This window comes from Eulemur rufifrons, chromosome 6, assembly GCF_041146395.1.
Source record: "Eulemur rufifrons isolate Redbay chromosome 6, OSU_ERuf_1, whole genome shotgun sequence".
In the NCBI taxonomy this organism is placed as follows: domain Eukaryota; kingdom Metazoa; phylum Chordata; class Mammalia; order Primates; family Lemuridae; genus Eulemur; species Eulemur rufifrons.
Genome location: NC_090988.1, coordinates 17990454 through 18009233, shown reverse-complemented (window position 1 = coordinate 18009233; position 18780 = coordinate 17990454). Strand labels below are relative to the sequence as shown.

Genomic DNA, 18780 nt, shown 5'->3' with positions numbered 1-18780 from the left:
TAAATTCTCAATATTAATTGTAACAGTAAAAGCATCAACAAGTAAGATTTTATATATGCTTCATGCAGCCCCAGGGTCAAAACTAGGGTGTGTTAAATACAACTGTAATGGCAGTTAATGTGTTAATGTGCATAAGCACAGTGGAATTGCAGGAGAATGATTACTCAGTGAAGCCCAGAGGTTTATATGCCCTTCTTCATAAGGTAAAAGGAGATGGGATTTGTAGGAGTAAATGATTTTCTGGTGAAAGGAATGAGTTCAAAGAACAATGGCCTAAGACAAAATTCCCAGGAGAGGAGTTCTGGGGGAGGTAGTAGGAAGGTGAGGGGCAGAACTTCACTGTGAGCAAAGGCTGTCTTAATATGCGGATTAAGTCTCTCGGTTAATCTCTCTGAATTGCCCTCAGAAAAATACAGATGGTCCCCAATTTACAATGGTTAGACTTAACAAATTTTCAACTTTACGGTGTTGCAGAAGCTGTATACATTCAGTATGCTCCTCAACTTACGATGGGGTTGGATTTGGATAAACCACACTGAGTTGAAAATACCGTAAGTTGAAAATCAACTTACATCCAACCCACAATATGTTTATTGGGATGTAACCGCATTAGAAATTGAGGAGTATCTGTAGATAAAAAGCCTGTCTGGACATGGCAACAACTTCTAATATCTTCTCTTGTGGTTAATCTTTCCTGGTTATTTGATGAAATTCCTAGGGAGGGGTCTTGAGACAGTTGTATTTCTTTTGCAGAGAAGTTTTCATAGTCAGATAAGGAATTCCAGAGAGTTCCTTCTACTGCTTCTAGAAAGAAACAGGATCAAAGAGGTCTTGGTTCTAAGACTTATTTCTGAGGCCTTTCAGTTTTCTTTAATTCAAAGCACTCAACATGCCAAAGCATATTTGGGGGTATCGTTTTCTGTGCCCCAACAAGGCCAAGAAGAACGCCCCTTCTCTCTGTACTATTCCCTCAAAATTCTAGCCACCTTGGCCTCTCTGAACCTCTGTCTTTGTCTCCTTAATTCAGCAACAATGCCAGCTCTGCATTCACCCGCCCTGTGCCGCAGACTGGAAACTACCTCCAGGCAGTAAGCTGGGGCAGTTGTAGGGCTGTCTTCATTTGTGTCCCTTTTCTCAGTGATCACAGTCCTGTGCTGCTTATTGTCCAGTGTTTGAAAACATTGTTTCGTGTTTTGCCCAGTTTTTTAGTTCTTTAAGGCTAGAAGATAAATTTGATCCCTGGTACTTACTCCATCATGGCCAGAAGCAGAATTCTAAATTCTGTTCTGGACAGGTTAAATTTGAATTATTTATATGCAGGATATCTGTGCCAGTGTGTAGGAAACATTAGGGAAAAAGGAGCTAGAAATGAAGTTAGTGACCTGAGCAGCACAGGAGGTGATCAGTGCTCATTCATTCCTTGTGAAGGATGGGAATGGTGGGTAGAAAGGAGATTGTGGTCAGAGAGTGACAGAATAAAGTTTGAGGTTTGCTTGTGGACCATCTGTGCGTATTCATGAGGTTCAAGGAGTGGCTTTGCTGGTAGGTGATTGTCAAGATATGAAGTTTAGGAGGAAGAAGAATTCCAAGGTCTTAGTGTCAGTTGGATCATGAATATGTGGATATCAAAGTCACAAAGGATGTTGTAAAGGGTTGAGAATAAGGAATATAACCAGATGCTAAAAATTATCCAGGTGGGTGGAGTTGAGAAGGGAATGTAGTAAATTAGAGATGCTGAAATATTTTGGTCTCAGGACTCCTTTATACTCTTAATAATTAACAAGTACCCTAAAGAGCTTTTGTTTATGTAGATTTTAACTAATAATATTTGCTGAACCAGAAATTAAAACTGAGAAAAAATTTAATATTTATGTATTAACTTATTTAAAAGCAATAATAATAAACCTTATTGTTAAGATAAATAGCATGTTTTTAATGAAAAATAATTGTTTTCCAAATAAAAATCAATTTAGGTGGTAGAAGAATGACATTGTTTTTTTTTTTTTTTTTTTTTTTTTTTGTTGTTGAGACAGAGTCTCACTTTGTTGCCCAGGCTAGAGTGAGTGCCGTGGCGTCAGCTTAGCTCACAGCAACCTCAAACTCCTGGGCTTAAGCGATCCTACTGCCTCAGCCTCCCGAGTAGCTGGGACTACAGGCATGCGCCACTATGCCCGGCTAATTTTTTCTATATAGATTTTTAGGTGTCCATATAATGTCTTTCTATTTTTAGTAGAGACGGGGTCTCGCTCAGGCTGGTCTCGAACTCCTGACCTTGAGCAATCCACCCGCCTCGGCCTCCCAGAGTGCTAGGATTACAGGCGTGAGCCACCGCGCCTGGCCAAGAATGACATTGTTTACATTTTTGTAAATCTTTTTAATGGAAGAAGCTTGATTTTCCTATCTGCTGCATTTAATTGATTGCAGTATATTATTTTGGTTGAAGTATATAAAAACAATCTGGCAATACATAAGTATGTAGTTGGTAAAGCAAGGAATATTTTAATAGGTTTTAAAGATAATTGTGGATATGCTTCTTTGCTAGTACTCCAAAACTTGACACACAGTAGTTTTTTTAAAGTTAAGTTGCATTACAGGATCTGAAACCATATCAGTAAACTTTTTGTACTTTTACATTAAAATCCGTTGGTTTACCTTGAATTTTAAATGGATCGTTTTCCTATGTGTAGAGGAGGAAAGAGTTTTTCTTTTTTTTTTTTTGAAGATGGAGTATAGTGGCACAATTGTAGCTCACTGTAACCTCAAACTTCTGGGCTCAAGCAGTCTTCCTGGCTCAGCCTCCTGAGTAGCTGGGACTACAGGTATGCACCACCACACCCAGCTAATTTTTTTTTTTTTTTTAAGAGATGGGGTTCTCAGTATGTTGCCCAGGCTGCTTTCAAACTCCTGGCCTCAAGTGATCCTCGCACCTTGGCCTCCCAGAGTGCTAGGATTACAGGCATGAGCCACCATGCCCTGCCCTTTTCTACCCTTTTTCTTTTTTTTTTTTTTTTTGAGACAGAGTCTCACTCTGTTGCCTGGGCTAGAGTGCCATGGCGTCAGCCTAGCTCACAGCAAGCTCACACTCTGGGGCTCGAGCAATCCTCCTGCCTCAGCCTCCCAAGTAGCTGGGACTACAGGCATGTGCCACCATGCCCGGCTAAATTTTTTCTCTATATATATTTTTAGCTGTCCATATAATTTCTTTCTATTTTTAGTAGAGATGGGGTCTCGCTCTTGCTCAGGCTGGTCTTGAACTCCTGAGCTCAAACAATCCGCCCGCCTCGGCCTCCCAGAGTGCTAGGATTACAGGCGTGAGCCACCGTGCCCGGCCTTTTCTACCCTTTTATGTTCAGTGACTAGGACCTGCACATTAAACTGACAAAAGATTAACAGGAGAAAAAATAGAGTATATTTATATGTGTAGTGTGCATGCACATAGGAGAACTCAGTGGCAAGTAAATCAAAGGAATGGTTAGAATTTAAGGCTAATATATCATCTTATTAGGTGAAAAGGAGAGGGGAGAAAGGCACTTATGGGGAAAAAATGACTTATTAGAAGAAGGGAGAAAGCATACTTGGGAAACTTTTTGGAAAGATAAATGGGTTTTCAGGAGAACAAATAGAAGATAAAGTTTGTGATAATGTTAGTCTCTAGTATGAATGGTTTCTCCATCTTCAGGGCCATAAAACTGCCCTGGGGAAGGGATTTGTGGTAGGTTTTATTTGTATTCTCCTTTCTGGGAGTAGATCTGCCTTGAAGAGGAATTTATGAAAGCCTTAATTCCCAGAAGTTGCTGCTTTTAGTCAGATAAGGGAAGCTCCAGTAAGGCTTTTTTCTGCATCTGTTAAATCTTAAATGTCTTCACCTTAAAATAATCTTTATACCAACTCTGTGGTTCTGAGTGGGTCCCGAAATTGACCTGGTAACACAATGCATTGATAATTTGGAAAATATTGATTCAGAGCATGTACATATTCTAAGTGTTGAAATAATTTTTTATATAATATATGTATTTTTTTCTACCAACTCTCCTTATTATACAATATTTAAAGAATCACATTTGTTTGTATCACTATTTTCTCATCAGAATATTTAAGTAGTGGAAGGCCCTCAGGCTTAACAGTGGTAGGTATAGATTTTCCGAAATTCTGATTTTTGTGTGAAAAAATAAATGCTGTCAGTTTTTTTCTTTGAAATAACAGGATTACTTCATTCATTTTCAAGAACACATCTGCCAAATACTAAGGTTCTAGTAACTTTAGTTTGTCTTTCAGTGATTCCTTTAAGTAAAAATGATGTTCTTTGAAAAAAAGGCTAGTTCAGCTTACAACTCAATCTCACAAGTGCTTTTCCTTGGGACAACTATTGTACTCTGGCATGTAGCGTTTTATCACACAAAATACTAAAAAGATGTGTATTTAAGTGTTGAGATTTAATAAAATTAGTATTTTTCACACCTTCATCAGAGCATCCTTAAGCAAAATTGGCTTCCCTCTGCCAACTGTAAGCATCTGCAATGAAGAATACAACTAGTAGTATAATTTGGTGCCACTTCCTTGATTTGTATAAGGTGCTAATAATGTTTTTATCCACTATAATTTTTAGATTTTAAGTGCACCATAAATGTTAATACAGTTATTCTAGAATAAACTATGGGATTCAGAAAAGTTATTCAACTTGGACTATGTGAGCATCACTTGTGTTTGTTGCCAAGTATTTATATATAACATCACCTTTGATGATTTGTTGGTGCCAATAGCAGAAACAAAATAGCAAGTCCAGCCAGAATATGGTGGTGAGGTGCCTGTAGTTCCAGCTACTGGGGAGGCTGAGGCAGGAGGATCTCTTGAGCCCAGGAGTTTGGGGCCAGCCTGGGCAACATAGAGAGACCCTGCCTCAAAAAAAAAACAAAAAAACAACTAGTCTAGCCATGCCTGTAGATGTGTCCATTTGTAAAGCAAAATTACAGTTCCACAGATGAGATTTTAACTAAGTCTTCAAATTCGCAGCAAACTCTTGAAATTGATGATTTACTGTGTCATTAAATAGTGGCACTGCCATAATTTATTTTACTAACTTTTCATCCAGCATACCTGAAGCAATGCCAGCTGTACAAGGTTGTACTTCTTTAGCTAATGCAGTACAGTAACTTACCTGAAGTAAGATGTTTCAGTGGCTTTTTCCTCCCTCCCTCCCTTCCTTTCTTTCTTTTTTATTTTTAAATTTTTTTTTTTTTTTTTTTTTTTAGAAACAGGGTCTTGCTCTGTTGCTAACCTCCACCTTCTGGGCTCAAGGGATCCTCTGCCTCAGCCTCTCTAGTAGGTGGGACTACAGGTGCACAACCTGACGCCTGGCTAATTTTTCTATTTTTAGTAGGGACGGGGTCTCGCTATTGCTCAGGCTGGTCTCGAACTCCTGAGTTCAAGCAATCCTCCCACCTCAGCCTCCCAGAGTGCTAAGATTACAGGTGTGAGCCACTGCGCCCGGCCTGTTTTTGGACTTTTTAATAAAGGCCATTCTAACTGGGGTAAGGTAATATCTCATTGTGGTGTTAATTTGCATTTCCCTGATGATTAGCGATGTTGAGCATTTTTTCATATGTCTATTGGCCATCTGTCTATCTTCTTTTGAAAAGCTTATGTTGATATCTTTTGCCTACTTTTTAATGGGGTTGTTTGATTTTTTTCTTGCTGATTTGCTTGAGTTCTTTGTAGATTCTGGTTATTAGTCCTTTATCGGATGTATAGCTTGCAAATATTTTCTCCCATTCTGGAGGTTGTCTATTTGCTCTGTTAATTATTTCCTCGGCTGTACAGAAGCATTTCAATTTAATCAAGTCCCATTTATTTATTTTTTATTGTTGCTGTGATTGCCATTTAGGGTCTTCATAAATTCTTTGCCTAGGCCAATATCTAGAAGAGTTTTTCCAACATTTTCTTCCAGAATTCTTATGGTTTCATGCCTTACATTTAAGTCCTTTATCCATCTTGAATTAATTTTTGTGACTGGTGAGAGATATGGATCCTGTTTCAATCTTCTGCATGTGGCTTTTCAATTTTCCCAACATCCATTTATTAAATAGGGATTCTTTTCCTCAGTGTATATTATTGTCTGCTTTGTCAAAGATCAGTTGGAAAAAAAAAAAAAAAGATCAGTTGGTTGTGTGTAGATAGTCTTATACCTGGGATTTCTATTCTGTTCCATTGGTCTATGTCTCTATTTTTGTACCAGTACCATGCTGATTTAGTTACTTTTGTCTTGTAGTATAGTTTAAAGTCTGGTAATGTGATGTCTCCCAATTTGTTCCTTTTGCTTAAAATTGCTTTGGCTATTTGGGCTGTTTTCTGGTTCTGCACAAAGCGTAGAATTATTTTTTCTGGATCTGTGAAATATATTGGTATTTTGATGGGACTTGCATTGAATCTGTAAATCACTTTGGGCAGTATAGACATTTTGACAATGTTGATTCTACTGATCTATGATCATGATACATTTTTCCACTTGTTTGTATCAACTGCTATTTCTTTCCTTTAGTATTTCATATAATAGTTCTCTTTGTAGAGGTCTTTTACTTCCTTGGTTAAGTATATTCCTAGGTATTTATTTTCTTCGTAGCTATTGTGAATGGTATTGAGTCTTTGATTTGACTCTAAGCTTGATTGTTATGGGTGTATAGGAATGCTACTGATTTGCATTCAAAAATCATAGTTTTTGTTTGAAAAGCATATGTGATGTATATATATGTTATATATACATAAATAAGAAAGTATTTATTTTATAAGACTGGAAAAAGATACAATAGTGATTCTTTGTGAGTAGCACAATTGTGAGAAATTGAGTGTTTTAAAAAATACTTTTAAAAAAATTATTGTATACTTCTAAGTATTCATTATCCGAAATGCTTGGGCCCAGAAGTGTTTCAGATTCTGATTTTGGGGGGATTTTGGAATATTTGCATTATACTTACTGGTTCAGCATCCCTAATTCAAAATCGTCCAATGAGCATTTTCTTTGAGCATCATATTGGTGCTCAAAAAGTTTCAGATTTTAGAGCCTTTCAGATTTTGGATTTTCAGATTAGGGAAGTTCAACCTGTGTTCAGCTTTTTACATGTGTTTTCTCAGTTAACTCTCTCATCAGTCCCATGAGGTAGGAACTACTCATTTTTCAGATGAAGAAGCTGAGGTCTAGAAAATAACTCATCTAGGGTCATGCAACCTGTAAGTAGTTGAGTTGGGAACTTTCTGTTTTGTATTTTCTAAACTTTTTATAATTTTTATGATTTACATAATCAAAAACAAAATTAATTTTAAAAGTTATGCAAACATATTGGGACCTACAATAAGCCAGAATTGTGCAATCTGGTAGGGTTCATTCATTTGAACCATTGACACCCAAAACCAGCTATGTAAAATAACAGAAGCATTGGACTTGAAAAAAATTAGGCCAAGAATTTAAAAAGTTAAAATATACCCAGTGGTTACTATTCTGGCAAGGATTTCTTCTTTTACCATCTGCTATATGGAACTATTTTTTAATTTGTTTGTTTGTTTGTTTTATAGATTGCTCCTACTCTTTAATGAAGTGAAATCTGATGTATACCTTACAGGCTAGAACATATGATAAGGCTGAGTATTTTTATAACTGTGTTCAAGAATTTCTTAACCATTTTTGTTATGGTTGCTGGTAGTTCCTTTTGTCTTGTTGAATCTTAGTGAGGTAAATATGGCCAAATGCCCAAAGGAAAAGATTTTTCATATGTAAATATGTAGAATGTCCATATTGGCATAAGAGGATTTTTCTAATATAAGTGTATATTTGTAGTTGGCAATGCATTTAATGAAAGTTAGAGATGTTTGGTAAGCATCCATAATCTTTAAGGATTATTATCAATCACAGAAGGCAGTTCTCATGTTTTTCTATAATTACCTATGTTATAGAAAATATGTTATAAAAATATAGAAATATATCTATGTTATAGAAAAACGACGTTTTTCTATAATTACTCCATTGTCAAAGAGTGAATAGTAAGCTAGATCGATTATTGATTGCCTCTGCGATGTATCTCACATATTCTTATGATAAAAGAATTCTGATATATTTTGGAATTTGAGGAATATGTATTATAGCAGGAAAACACAGCTACCTATAAACTTTAGTATAAAGAACTATTAGAAAATTCATCCTCTGACAGAAAGTTAATTTTGGGAGGACAATATGTGGAGATGAAGGAAGAAAATGCATATCTACTCATTCTATTAGATGAGTAGACCTTGTCAGTAGAGGGCGGACTTAATGTCAGAGAATGAATGAATTTGTGTGTAACAGACACACACACACACACACACACACACACCCCTATATCTCTGAAATAGAGAATATGGTTGTGTGAAGAAATGGGCCAAAAAAAAAAAAAATATGTGAGAGGAAGGGACCTTAGAAACTTCGAAGTGAATTGTTCCCTTTCATATGTGTAAGGTTACTAAAAAAATAGAAGGGGAATAATATTATTTCTCTCATTGAAAAAAAGTGGGAACATTTATCTTAAGATGTAACTCTTCCCAAGCATTTCTTCTTATTTTTACCTTTTAAAAATCTAATGAAAATAATTTAAATATTTTCGTCCTATTCTGTCCACTGATCTGGGTAACCAATGCTTTCAGATATAAACTTTTTTTTTTTTTTTTTTTTTTTTGAGACAGAATCTCACTCTGTTGCCCAGGCTAGAGTGAGTGCCGTGGCGTCAGCCTAGCTCACAGCAACCTCAAACTCCTGAGCTCAAGGGATCCTCCTGTCTCAGCCTCCCGAGTAGCTGGGACTACAGGCATGCGTCACCATGCCCGGCTAATTTTTTCTATATATATTTTTAGCTGTCTATATAATTTCTTTCTATTTTTAGTAGAGATGGGATCTCGCTCTTGCTCAGGCTGGTCTCAAACTCCTGAGCTCAAACGATCCGCCCACCTCGGCCTCCCAGAGTGCTAGGATTACAGGCGTGAGCCACCGCGCCCGGCCCAGATATAAACTTATTATAATCAAGTATTATATAAGGACATTCTTTTGCTGTCTCTGTTCCTTAATGGACTTTTCAGTCCTGAGTAGGATGGTCAAATGTCCCAGTTTTATCGCTGAGAATCCCACATCCTAGGAAATCCCTCAGTACTGGGCAAATCAGGACAGTTGGTCACCCTATTCCTGAGTGTGAATATTGCATTCTAGGGGTATAATATTCATACTCACACACTCTAGAGGGGGTGAGTATGTAAGAAGGGAGGAAACCAGTGAAAATAAGAAGTTCAGAGGTGGCCAAGCTCAGTGGCTTATGCCTGTAATCCTAGCACTCTGGGAGGCCGAGGTGGGAGGATCACTCCAAGTTAGAAGTTTGAGACCAGCCTGAGCAAGAGCAAGACCCTGTCTCTACTAAAAATAGAAAGAAATTAGCCAGACAAATAAAAATATGTATATAGAAAAAATTAGCTGGGCTTGGTGGTGCATGCTTGTAGTCTCAGCTGCTCGGGAGGCTGAGACAGAAGGATCACTTGAGCCCAGGAATTTGAGGTTGCTGTGAGCTAGTCTGACACCATGGCACTCTAGCCCGGGCAACAGAGTGAGACTCTGTCTCAAAAAAAAAAAAAAAAAAAAGAAGTTTAGAGGTATGAAGAGAAAGAACATTTTTTCCTTTTGAAGAATGTTTACTATAGTTAAGACAATGAGAAAATCAGTAAGCCAGTATCTGTGTGCTTGGTAGTGAATTATGATTGCTGCATTAGAGATGATATTAAGTGGACTCCTGTATGTGGTCCTGCGTTCTTTGATACCCATATTACAAGACAAGTTGGGAAATAAGAAGGCCATAATGATTTTGAAACCCCAGAATATAGAACATTCTGCCTTCAGTGGAGGGTTTTGGTTCTAAGATACACTCTTTTTTCTGTGCTAGGTAACCTTGTTTTAGCAAGTGGAGATGTAAACATTTTTACTTTCAAGTATAGGGCCTTTATGCAATTGCAGACCACTTGAAACATTATTTGTCTATACGTATAGTTACTACTTAGAGTAAGAGTTCCTATAATGTACCTGGCAGACCAATTTTGGGTTTTACTTTTTGCCTTGGTGCCCCTCAGCAAGCTTATCTTTGTTTTCTTAGTCTTGTTCTTGGTTTCTTGTCTTACAGAGAGGTGTGGGAAATGGAACTGGATAGACTGAAGAATCAGGATGGCGAAATAAATCGGAACATCATGGAAGAGACAGAACGGGCCTGGAAGGCAGAGGTGAGAAGAGCTGATATCTTGAAAGTCTTGATTTTGGGCTTCCTGATGGTATATACTTTTGGTATAGTAATAGAAGAGCTAGTGAGCACTTGTTTTAACTATCTCAGGGTAGCTTTGTGTATGTAAAATTACTGTCTTTGTGTGTGGTTTCCTTAGATCTTATCACTTGAGAGCCGGAAAGAGTTGTTGGTATTGAAACTGGAAGAAGCAGAAAAAGAGGCAGAACTGCACCTTACTTACCTCAAGTGAGTGCCTTTCCATTCTAGAGGTTTTCTTGTTTTGGTTTTTGGTTTTTTTTGAGATGGGGTCTTACTCTGTTGCCTGGGCTAGAGTGCAGTGGCGTCATCATAGCTCACTGCAACCTCAAACTCCTGGGCTCAAGCGATCCTTCTGCCTCAGCCTTGCAAAGCACTAGGATTATAGCCATGAGCTGCTGTGCCTGGCCTCCATTCTAGAGTTTTAATTGTCTTGCAGTTTGTTTAGGTTTTTGAAACCCTAGGCCAGCAAGTTTGGCACTTACGCTATCTTCATAGGAATTTTAAGAGCATCTCTGTCTGCAATAATAATTGCTCCTTGATTTCTCTTCCCACATTCTAACCTACACTCTCTAACTCTTCCCTTCTACAGTTTTATATTTTCAAATTTTTCATTATATTATTTCCATTTGGATAAACTGTTAACCTGTCAAAGCATAACAAAGGTCTTTGGAGATTTCTTATATGGTCATTTCTCCTCCTTCTGCCAAGGAATTTGGAGGTCCCTTTTGGCATTTTCAGGCAAACAAGAACCCTCTCTCTGTGGCTGGTCCTCTTTCTCAAATACTTGGCTTAAAAGATGATGGAGTTAAAGTAAGGCAAAGGACTTAGGATCTTGGGCTTCCCCTGCACCTACTCGTACCTCTTCTCTCAAGGCCAGTTAGCCAGCTACTGTTTTGCTATCTCGAATAGCCGAATTAGGGAATGGGCTTTCTTTAATTCTGTAAATTCCTGTTGGTTTCTTGAAAGGTCAACTCCCCCGACACTGGAGTCAGTTCGTTCCAAACAGGAGTGGGAGACAAGATTGAATGGAGTTCGGATAATGAAAAAGAATGTTCGGGTAAGTGTAGTAATGGGAGATCATTCAGTCAGCACTAGTTTGTGTTTAAACACTTCTGGCAATAGGGAGGTAGCCTTTTGCGTTGCCACTTAGGGCCTATCCTACCATTCCCCTTGTTTTCCTGATAACGGATGGTGCGCTGTTTCTAGAGAGGCTCACTCAGCTCATCAGTAAAGGATAATCCTTTCTTTGTTTTCTAGGACCAATTTAATAGTCACATCCAGCTAGTGAGGAATGGAGCTAAGTTGAGCAGCCTTCCTCAAATCCCTACTCCCACTTTGCCTCCACCCCCGTCAGAGGTAAGAGAGCTGGCTTTGGGAGTCCATCTTTCTGTGTTGGTGGCAGAGGCAGAGTCTTCTACTTATTCTTTTTATGAAGATATTGGGACCATCCCTATTCAGTGCAAGAGTTACTCATTGATTTCTGCTCCATTTTCCTAAACTTTATTTTTCTTTCTCTCTCGTTCTCAACCTCTTCCCCTCTGCAGACAGACTTCATGCTTCAGGTGTTTCAACCCAGTCCCTCTCTGGCTCCTCGGATGCCCTTCTCCATTGGGCAGGTCACAATGCCCATGGTTATGCCCAGTGCAGATCCCCGTTCCTTGTCTTTCCCAATCCTGAACCCTGCCCTTTCCCAACCTAACCAGCCTTCCCCACCCCTTCCTGGCTCACATGGGAGAAATAGCCCTGGCTTGGGTTCCCTTGTCAGCCCCCACGGTCCACACATGCCCCCTGCCGCCTCCATCCTGCCTCCCCCAGGCTTGGGCGGTGTTAAGGCTTCTACTGAAACTACTCGGCCCCAACCAGTAGACAAACTGGAGAAGATCCTGGAGAAGCTGCTGACTCGGTTCCCACAGTGCAATAAGTAAGTATCTTTAAGGATTAATTTATTTTATTTATTTATTTATTTATTTATTTATTTGAGACAGAGTCTCACTTTGTTGCCCGGGCTAGAGTGAGTGCCATGGCGTCAGCCTAGCTCACAGCAACCTCAAACTCCTGAGCTCAAGCGATCCTCCTGCCTCAGCCTCCCGAGTAGCTGGGACTACAGGCATGCACCACCATGCCCAGCTAATTTTTTCTATATATATTTTTAGCTGTCCATATAATTTCTTTCTATTTTTAGTAGAGATGGGGTCTCGCTCTTGCTCAGGCTGGTCTCGAACTCCTGAGCTCAAACGATCCGCCCACCTCGGCCTCCCAGAGTGCTAGGATTACAGGCGTGAGCCACCGCGCCCGGCCTTTAAGGATTAATTTAAATACCTTTGTCAGAGAAACGCTTATGGGTTAAAATAGGGGAGGTTTCATGGGTATTATCTATGGGTACTGCATAAATCTCCCTCAACATTTTTCTTTCTTAGGGCTCAGATGACCAACATTCTTCAACAGATCAAAACAGCACGTACCACCATGGCAGGTCTGACCATGGAGGAGCTGATCCAGTTGGTAGCTGCACGACTAGCAGAACACGAGCGGATGGCAGCAAGTACTCAGGTAAGAAAAGCTACTTGGGAGAGAAGTTGTGCCTACCAAGATGTTGGGGAAGAGGCATATTTCAGAAAAATTTGGGATGGGAAGAAACATTCTAGCCAAGGGTAGCTAGTCTTTCTTCCTTTGCTGTACCGGGAAATGAATGATTTCTTTCTGTTATATGCTCTATTACTCACTCTCTTCCCTTACCCTGACAATGTTTCTACCCACAGCCGCTTGGTCGGATCCGGGCCTTGTTCCCTGCTCCACTGGCCCAAATCAGTACCCCAATGTTCTTGCCTTCTGCCCAAGTTTCATATCCTGGAAGGTCTTCACACGTAAGACTCTTTGTCTTTGAACACTGGGATATTGAGAGGCTGGATGTGGGGAGGGAGTAGGTTTACAAGTGGAGTGCAGGAAGAAACCATCGTCTTATCAGTTGGGTTGTTGGTAGCCCTACTGGGAAAATGCAAGTATTTTAGGTAAGAATCTATATTTGGAGTTTTATTTCTTTCTGTGTAAAATCTTTTTGCTACATGGAAATAATAGATGGAATTAATGGGTATAAAAGGCAGAGGTTCCTTACCTTTTTGACCATGCCTCCTCTCTTCTGCAGGCTCCAGCTACCTGTAAGCTGTGTCTAATGTGCCAGAAACTTGTCCAGCCCAGTGAGCTGCATCCGATGGCATGTACCCATGTGTTACACAAGGAGGTGGGTGCTACACACCTTCCTCATTTTCTACTCTTTCTTTTCTGATAGCTAAGATATTTTTTTGTGAATATTTTACTGTGTTGGTACTCATTCTTAATATATAATCATACGGTTTTCAGTAACTTGGGGCTTAAACATTAGCAGAATCCAGAGTACTGCAGCTAGGATCTCTCAGCTTCTTTTTACCCCGTTCCTTTCAGGAAACTGGTTAAACAATTCACACTAGAGCACTGAAAAGTCACTTTTCTTGGAAAATTGACAATAAGAGATAATCCCACATATCTAACTATTGTTCCAAATATAACATTGTCAGGAGACTTTGCCTAGATGAGAGGAATGGAATGGGGAAGATGAATATGAGATTAGTTAGTAACTTCATTGACAGAATAGCTTGAAGGCCAGAGATTATCTTCACAGACTGACAAGTTATTCCTAGTCTCTTTATGATGTTACCAGGCAGAGTTAAGTCTTTTAGCAGCAGGGATGATTCCTTCTTAACGATTTTGTTTTGTTCATTTTGTCTTTCCAAGAAACTGAATTTACATCTAAATTCTTGGTAAGAAAGAAACTGAATTTACATCTAAATTCTTGGTAAGAAAGAAACTGAATTTACATCTAAATTCTTGGTAAAAAAGAAGCTGAATTTACATCTAAATTCTTGGTAAGAAAAAGTCCTGAATAAGATTTGAGGGTGATGAGTTTTAGCAGAGGGAAACTCATTTCAGGCTAAATGGATCATAAGAAGGAGCAAGCCACACTAGGTACTCAACAAAAAGCATCTTCATGAATACTCTTATTAGCTAATTGCTAATGTTCCTTGTAAAAAGGACAGGTTCACCTTCTATGAAGATTCTTCTGGAGGTAAAAGCCATTGAAAATAGCCCTTTTGGTACCGGACAGAACTTTTCTGACTGAAGTCTTGTTGAATGTTATTGGTACTCTCTCCTTCCTTCCCTTCATTTTTCCAGATAAACCTGAGGTGTGTCTTTCTCTCTTTCCAGTGTATCAAATTCTGGGCCCAGACCAACACAAATGACACTTGTCCCTTTTGTCCAACTCTTAAATGACGGACCTGACTGGGGAGGAAGAAGAAGAGAAACTGATGTGAACAGGAAGCGCGGGTTCAAGATTTCTAAAACTCTATATTTATACAGTGACATATACTCATGCCTTGTACATTTTTATTATATAGGTAATATGTGTATAGAAAGTCTGTATTCAAATGTTCGTAAATGAAAGTATGTATATTATGCAGAAACAGTCTGTTCCCCCTCATCTTGCAATTCCTTTGGGGGATACAGATTATAGGGAAGATGGTTAGTCTGGCCTTGAAATTATGATATTGCTGCCCAGGGCTGTTTTCAAATACAATATAAAAACCATCTAGGAAGCTGCTGTTGCTCTACAGCCATCCTGCTTTGGTTTGGCTCAGCCTCTAGTCCATTTTCTTAAGGCTCATGTATGCAGATTTGAAGCCTGGTGCTCACCTGCTGTCCGACCAGATGCCTTGCTTACAGAAAGCCTCCGGAAGCCTCAGTATTGTTTTAGTCACTCCAAATGGATAAAATGAGACTGAGTGAGGAAAAAAAATGTAACCCTAATAGTTTGACTTTTCATTGAATATTTTACTGTGTTAACGCTCATTATTTATACATAAACATTAGGTTTACAGAATATTCTGTTTTACATCAGCAAAATTCACAGTCCAAGAATTACAACATAACCAGGTCCCATTTCCTCTGTGCCCCTACATGCTACTGTCCACCCTTCTTCCTGGATAGAAATTAGCACAACCCACAGGTTTTTCCTAGGCCAAGCCATCCCTTGCTGCCACTGGCTTGGCTTCTAATCAAGCTCTGACAGGACAACATTGTGAAGTCCTCACCCCTTCCCATTCACTTCTGGTCTCCTAGTCTAGCTAGCCCCCCTCCCCCCTGAAGGTTAAGGCAGTTGGTTCACAACCAAGTTGTTGGGTGACCTTGGGTGAGCTCCAGACAGGCACTGGGGTGAGGAGATGTCTGTGCAAAATTACTTGCAGAATGATCTTGGGATGCTGGGTTTTAATTTTTGAAGCAAGAAAGCTACATGTTTCCTGTCCTGGGAAAAATGGAGACCAAAGTGATATGAAGAAAGACGTTTGGATTTCAAGTTTATAAATCAGTTGTTCTGTGGATAGCTATACAGAACTAGATCATTTTTCCACCTCTGCTTATTGCACTTCTGGTTTTTAGGTTTGATACCTAGGAAAGCAATGACTCTATTAGAGCTTTGAATCTGTTCCTATCCTTTTATCTTTACTCCTACAGGAAATGGCTTCAGCTCCCTTCTCTTTTGGAATTAAACAAGTAAAAACTAAGTGTCAATCAAAAAAAAAAAAAAATTGGCCCCAGAGAAAGGACATCATTATATTACAAGCAACTGAATGTTTCCATCTGGGACCTGGAAATGCTTACTGGTACTATATCAGGGTGGCAAAGACTTTTCTTTGCCCAACTAAATTCTCTCCTTTCTGTTTGTTACTGTTTTCCTTTACTGTTCATCTGTGCCTGTCAGTTCATAGATGAATTCTTGTTCTTTTTTCTTGCCTTGCTTGCCCAGGTTTATTGACTAGTATCAGTTTAAGGAGCTGGATTTCCTCGGACCTCCTTGGCATCTTGTAGGATGATTGGAGTGGCCTGAGTACTCAACTCTTCAGAGGTCAGATGACCTACTTTCTTTGGTTAATGAAATATTACTGTCTACAGTTTGGTAGCTGTCATGAATAGGAAAGGTGGCATAATGGAAGACCAGTTCTTTCGTTCTTTTCATTTGAAGGATTCATTTTTTATCTTATAATCTTAAGATTTTCTCTCCCTTCAACTTTGCAGTAGCAGCCTTGGGCCACTTGCAGTAATTTTCAGTATCCCTTGAAAATTTAGAAATTGGAAATCAGTATAAAGAATATAGTTTCTTTTCTAAAAATCTTTGAAGCCAAAGGAGTGAGACAAAAAAGGAGGGAGTGAAGAGGGGGCTTAACTGCTTCCCAGTATAGTCCCTGGAAAGCCAACTCTAGCAGAGGGTAAGTGTTTTAGAGAGTTGTGCATGGGAGCTGGGGCCTCAGTGTTACTATTTTCTTTCTTGTTCATGACAATAAGGAAGCAACACTCAAGTTTTCGCCACCCCTGTTCTCCCTTCTCTCTCTGTCTGCTGGCCTGCAGTGGTAAAAGCCATGCAGACCAATGGGGAAGGCCCCAGATGCAGTGAGTGGAGACGGGACAGTCATTTATTGGGAGTAGAATTTAAAAATAGAGGTATATAATACATATTTTTACGAGCAAGAAGCTGTTGTCAAGATTTTTTTTTTATACTTAGAATTCATAGTTTCAGGATAGAAAGGAAGTAACTATGAAAAGAAAAATAAGTGCATGTTTTCTTTAAAAAAAACAAAAGATAATGGGACTTAGTAATGCAGGGGTTGGGTTTTATGCCCTGGAAAGGGCTGGGGAAAAAGCCAGTCTTCCCCAACATGGATAGAAATTATAAAGCAGAATGTGTCATTTTCATTTCATGGTAGCAATTCTGGAAGTTTATTTACACAGTAAGTTCTGAGCTGGAAGTGGACAGTTTCCAGTCTTCCTGTCAGTCTTTGTAGTTATGGGGTGTTCCCAGTCAGCCAAAGCAGCACCAAGTGCAATGAGAATGAAGAGAACCCAGATAAAAAAACTGACTCAATATTTTTGTTTTATTGGTTTATGGCTTGTGGGCAGCTGGCTGAGGCCAGGAACTCCAGAGGCCCTTCTTGTATTTCCCTCTTCCCCCATCAGGTAATTCTACACTTGGCAGGTCGCATACCTGGAAGCAGTGTGTTAACCAGATGGGAATAGGATGCGATGGGTGTACCAGGAAAATTTAGGTCTTCCCACTAACACTGGTATCATAGTCTACTGTGTTAGAACTGATAGGGAGATAATGAACTTAGTCCCCACTTCCTAGCCCAAGAACCAGCCTGGGTACCCACGTGCTATTAGGAGTGGAGAGTAGAGAGCAGGATAGAAGAAACAGATGGCCTCCATCAAGGGGTTTTTGTGGTGAAGGAAATAAGGAAGCCCTGAGGCTGCCATCCTTTCTCTAGGCAGCCCTGATACTGAAGGCAATGACATTAGAGCCAGAAAGCCCTGTATTTCTGACTCTCTTGATATAATACTAGTGCCACTGTATGATGTCTCTTAGTCAAACAAATGGAGGGGCCATTGGAGAGGATGAGAAGGCAATGAAACCCCTGTGTTGTGTAAAGATCTTACCACTTCTTATAGATGAACAGGAAGAAATCCAGGCAGAGCTATAGGGCACCAGCCCTATAGCTGTTGAATTAATCTTTAGGATTCTCCTTTCAAAGATTAGGTAGGAGAGATCTCCTATCTATTCCTTTTAGCACCTCAGCTGCAAAGCTCCAGAGGAATAGGGATTTGGGGGAAGAAGTGAACTTGTGATCAGGAAGACAGAGCCCAGCCCTGCTATCTTCCATTTGCTCTCCTGTAGAGCACCTGGAGCTTAAAGGGTTGGGATATTTCAGCACTACCTAGCGTGTATAGAATAAAGGGTTCAGGTAGAGACAAGTAGAATTAATAAGGTAGAAATTCATGTGTTAAGTAGAACTTCTTAGTGGGCACTTTTCATTTAAGAGAGCTAAAAAAGAGCTCTTTGGCTAGATAAGCCCTTCTTCCCGTCTCACTTTTGGTCAGGCTGCAAGCACAGAAAAGAAAACATTGGGAAACGATACCCATCTTATGAGATGGGATTCTATCTTGGAGATGAGGTCTAAAACTGGGACTGGTGAGTGGTTGTGTTTCTGCCTTTCCTAGATTTGATCCCAACTGTTCTCTGTCTTTGTATTCCCTCCCCTTCTCTTCTTTCCAGCCACCCCCACTTGTACAATTATTCAGTCTAATTGTTTTTTGTTTAATTTAAGAGGCAGTCTTTGTACCAATGTTAGGTGTGTTTATACAGTCCCTATCGCTAAAGCAAATAGCAAACTGTGCATCCTCTCCTACTGACTTTGGCCAACAGGGCAATAAGATTGGCCCTTTCTCTGCCAGGGTACCACAGGGACATACGCTGGGGTAACCTGGGTGTGATGCCAGTACTTCTGGGACTAAGAAAAGAAGAATACTTTGGGTTGGCGAATTTAAAGGGATGGTGGGTGAAGGTTCAGGGCTGAAGTTTCAAGCAGCAGAATTTCCCCACTTAAGTTTG

The 18780-nt window shown here is 39.6% G+C and overlaps 1 protein-coding gene across 3 annotated transcripts in view; it reads left to right on the top strand.

Annotated features, from left to right (window-relative positions):
- The window catches only part of RNF214 (ring finger protein 214), a 50348-nt gene extending 31578 nt beyond the window's left edge, over positions 1-18770 (top strand). For all 3 annotated transcript variants that reach the window (XM_069470860.1, XM_069470862.1, XM_069470861.1), the window contains exons 7-15: positions 10176-10272; positions 10429-10517; positions 11277-11367; positions 11568-11666; positions 11855-12231; positions 12728-12860; positions 13070-13174; positions 13453-13548; positions 14550-18770. In XM_069470860.1, the coding sequence (XP_069326961.1) occupies positions 10176-10272; positions 10429-10517; positions 11277-11367; positions 11568-11666; positions 11855-12231; positions 12728-12860; positions 13070-13174; positions 13453-13548; positions 14550-14615 (1153 nt within the window). In that variant the 3' untranslated portion in view covers positions 14616-18770. The remainder of the gene's footprint in view (positions 1-10175; positions 10273-10428; positions 10518-11276; positions 11368-11567; positions 11667-11854; positions 12232-12727; positions 12861-13069; positions 13175-13452; positions 13549-14549) is intronic.
- Positions 18771-18780: the final 10 nt, after the last annotated feature.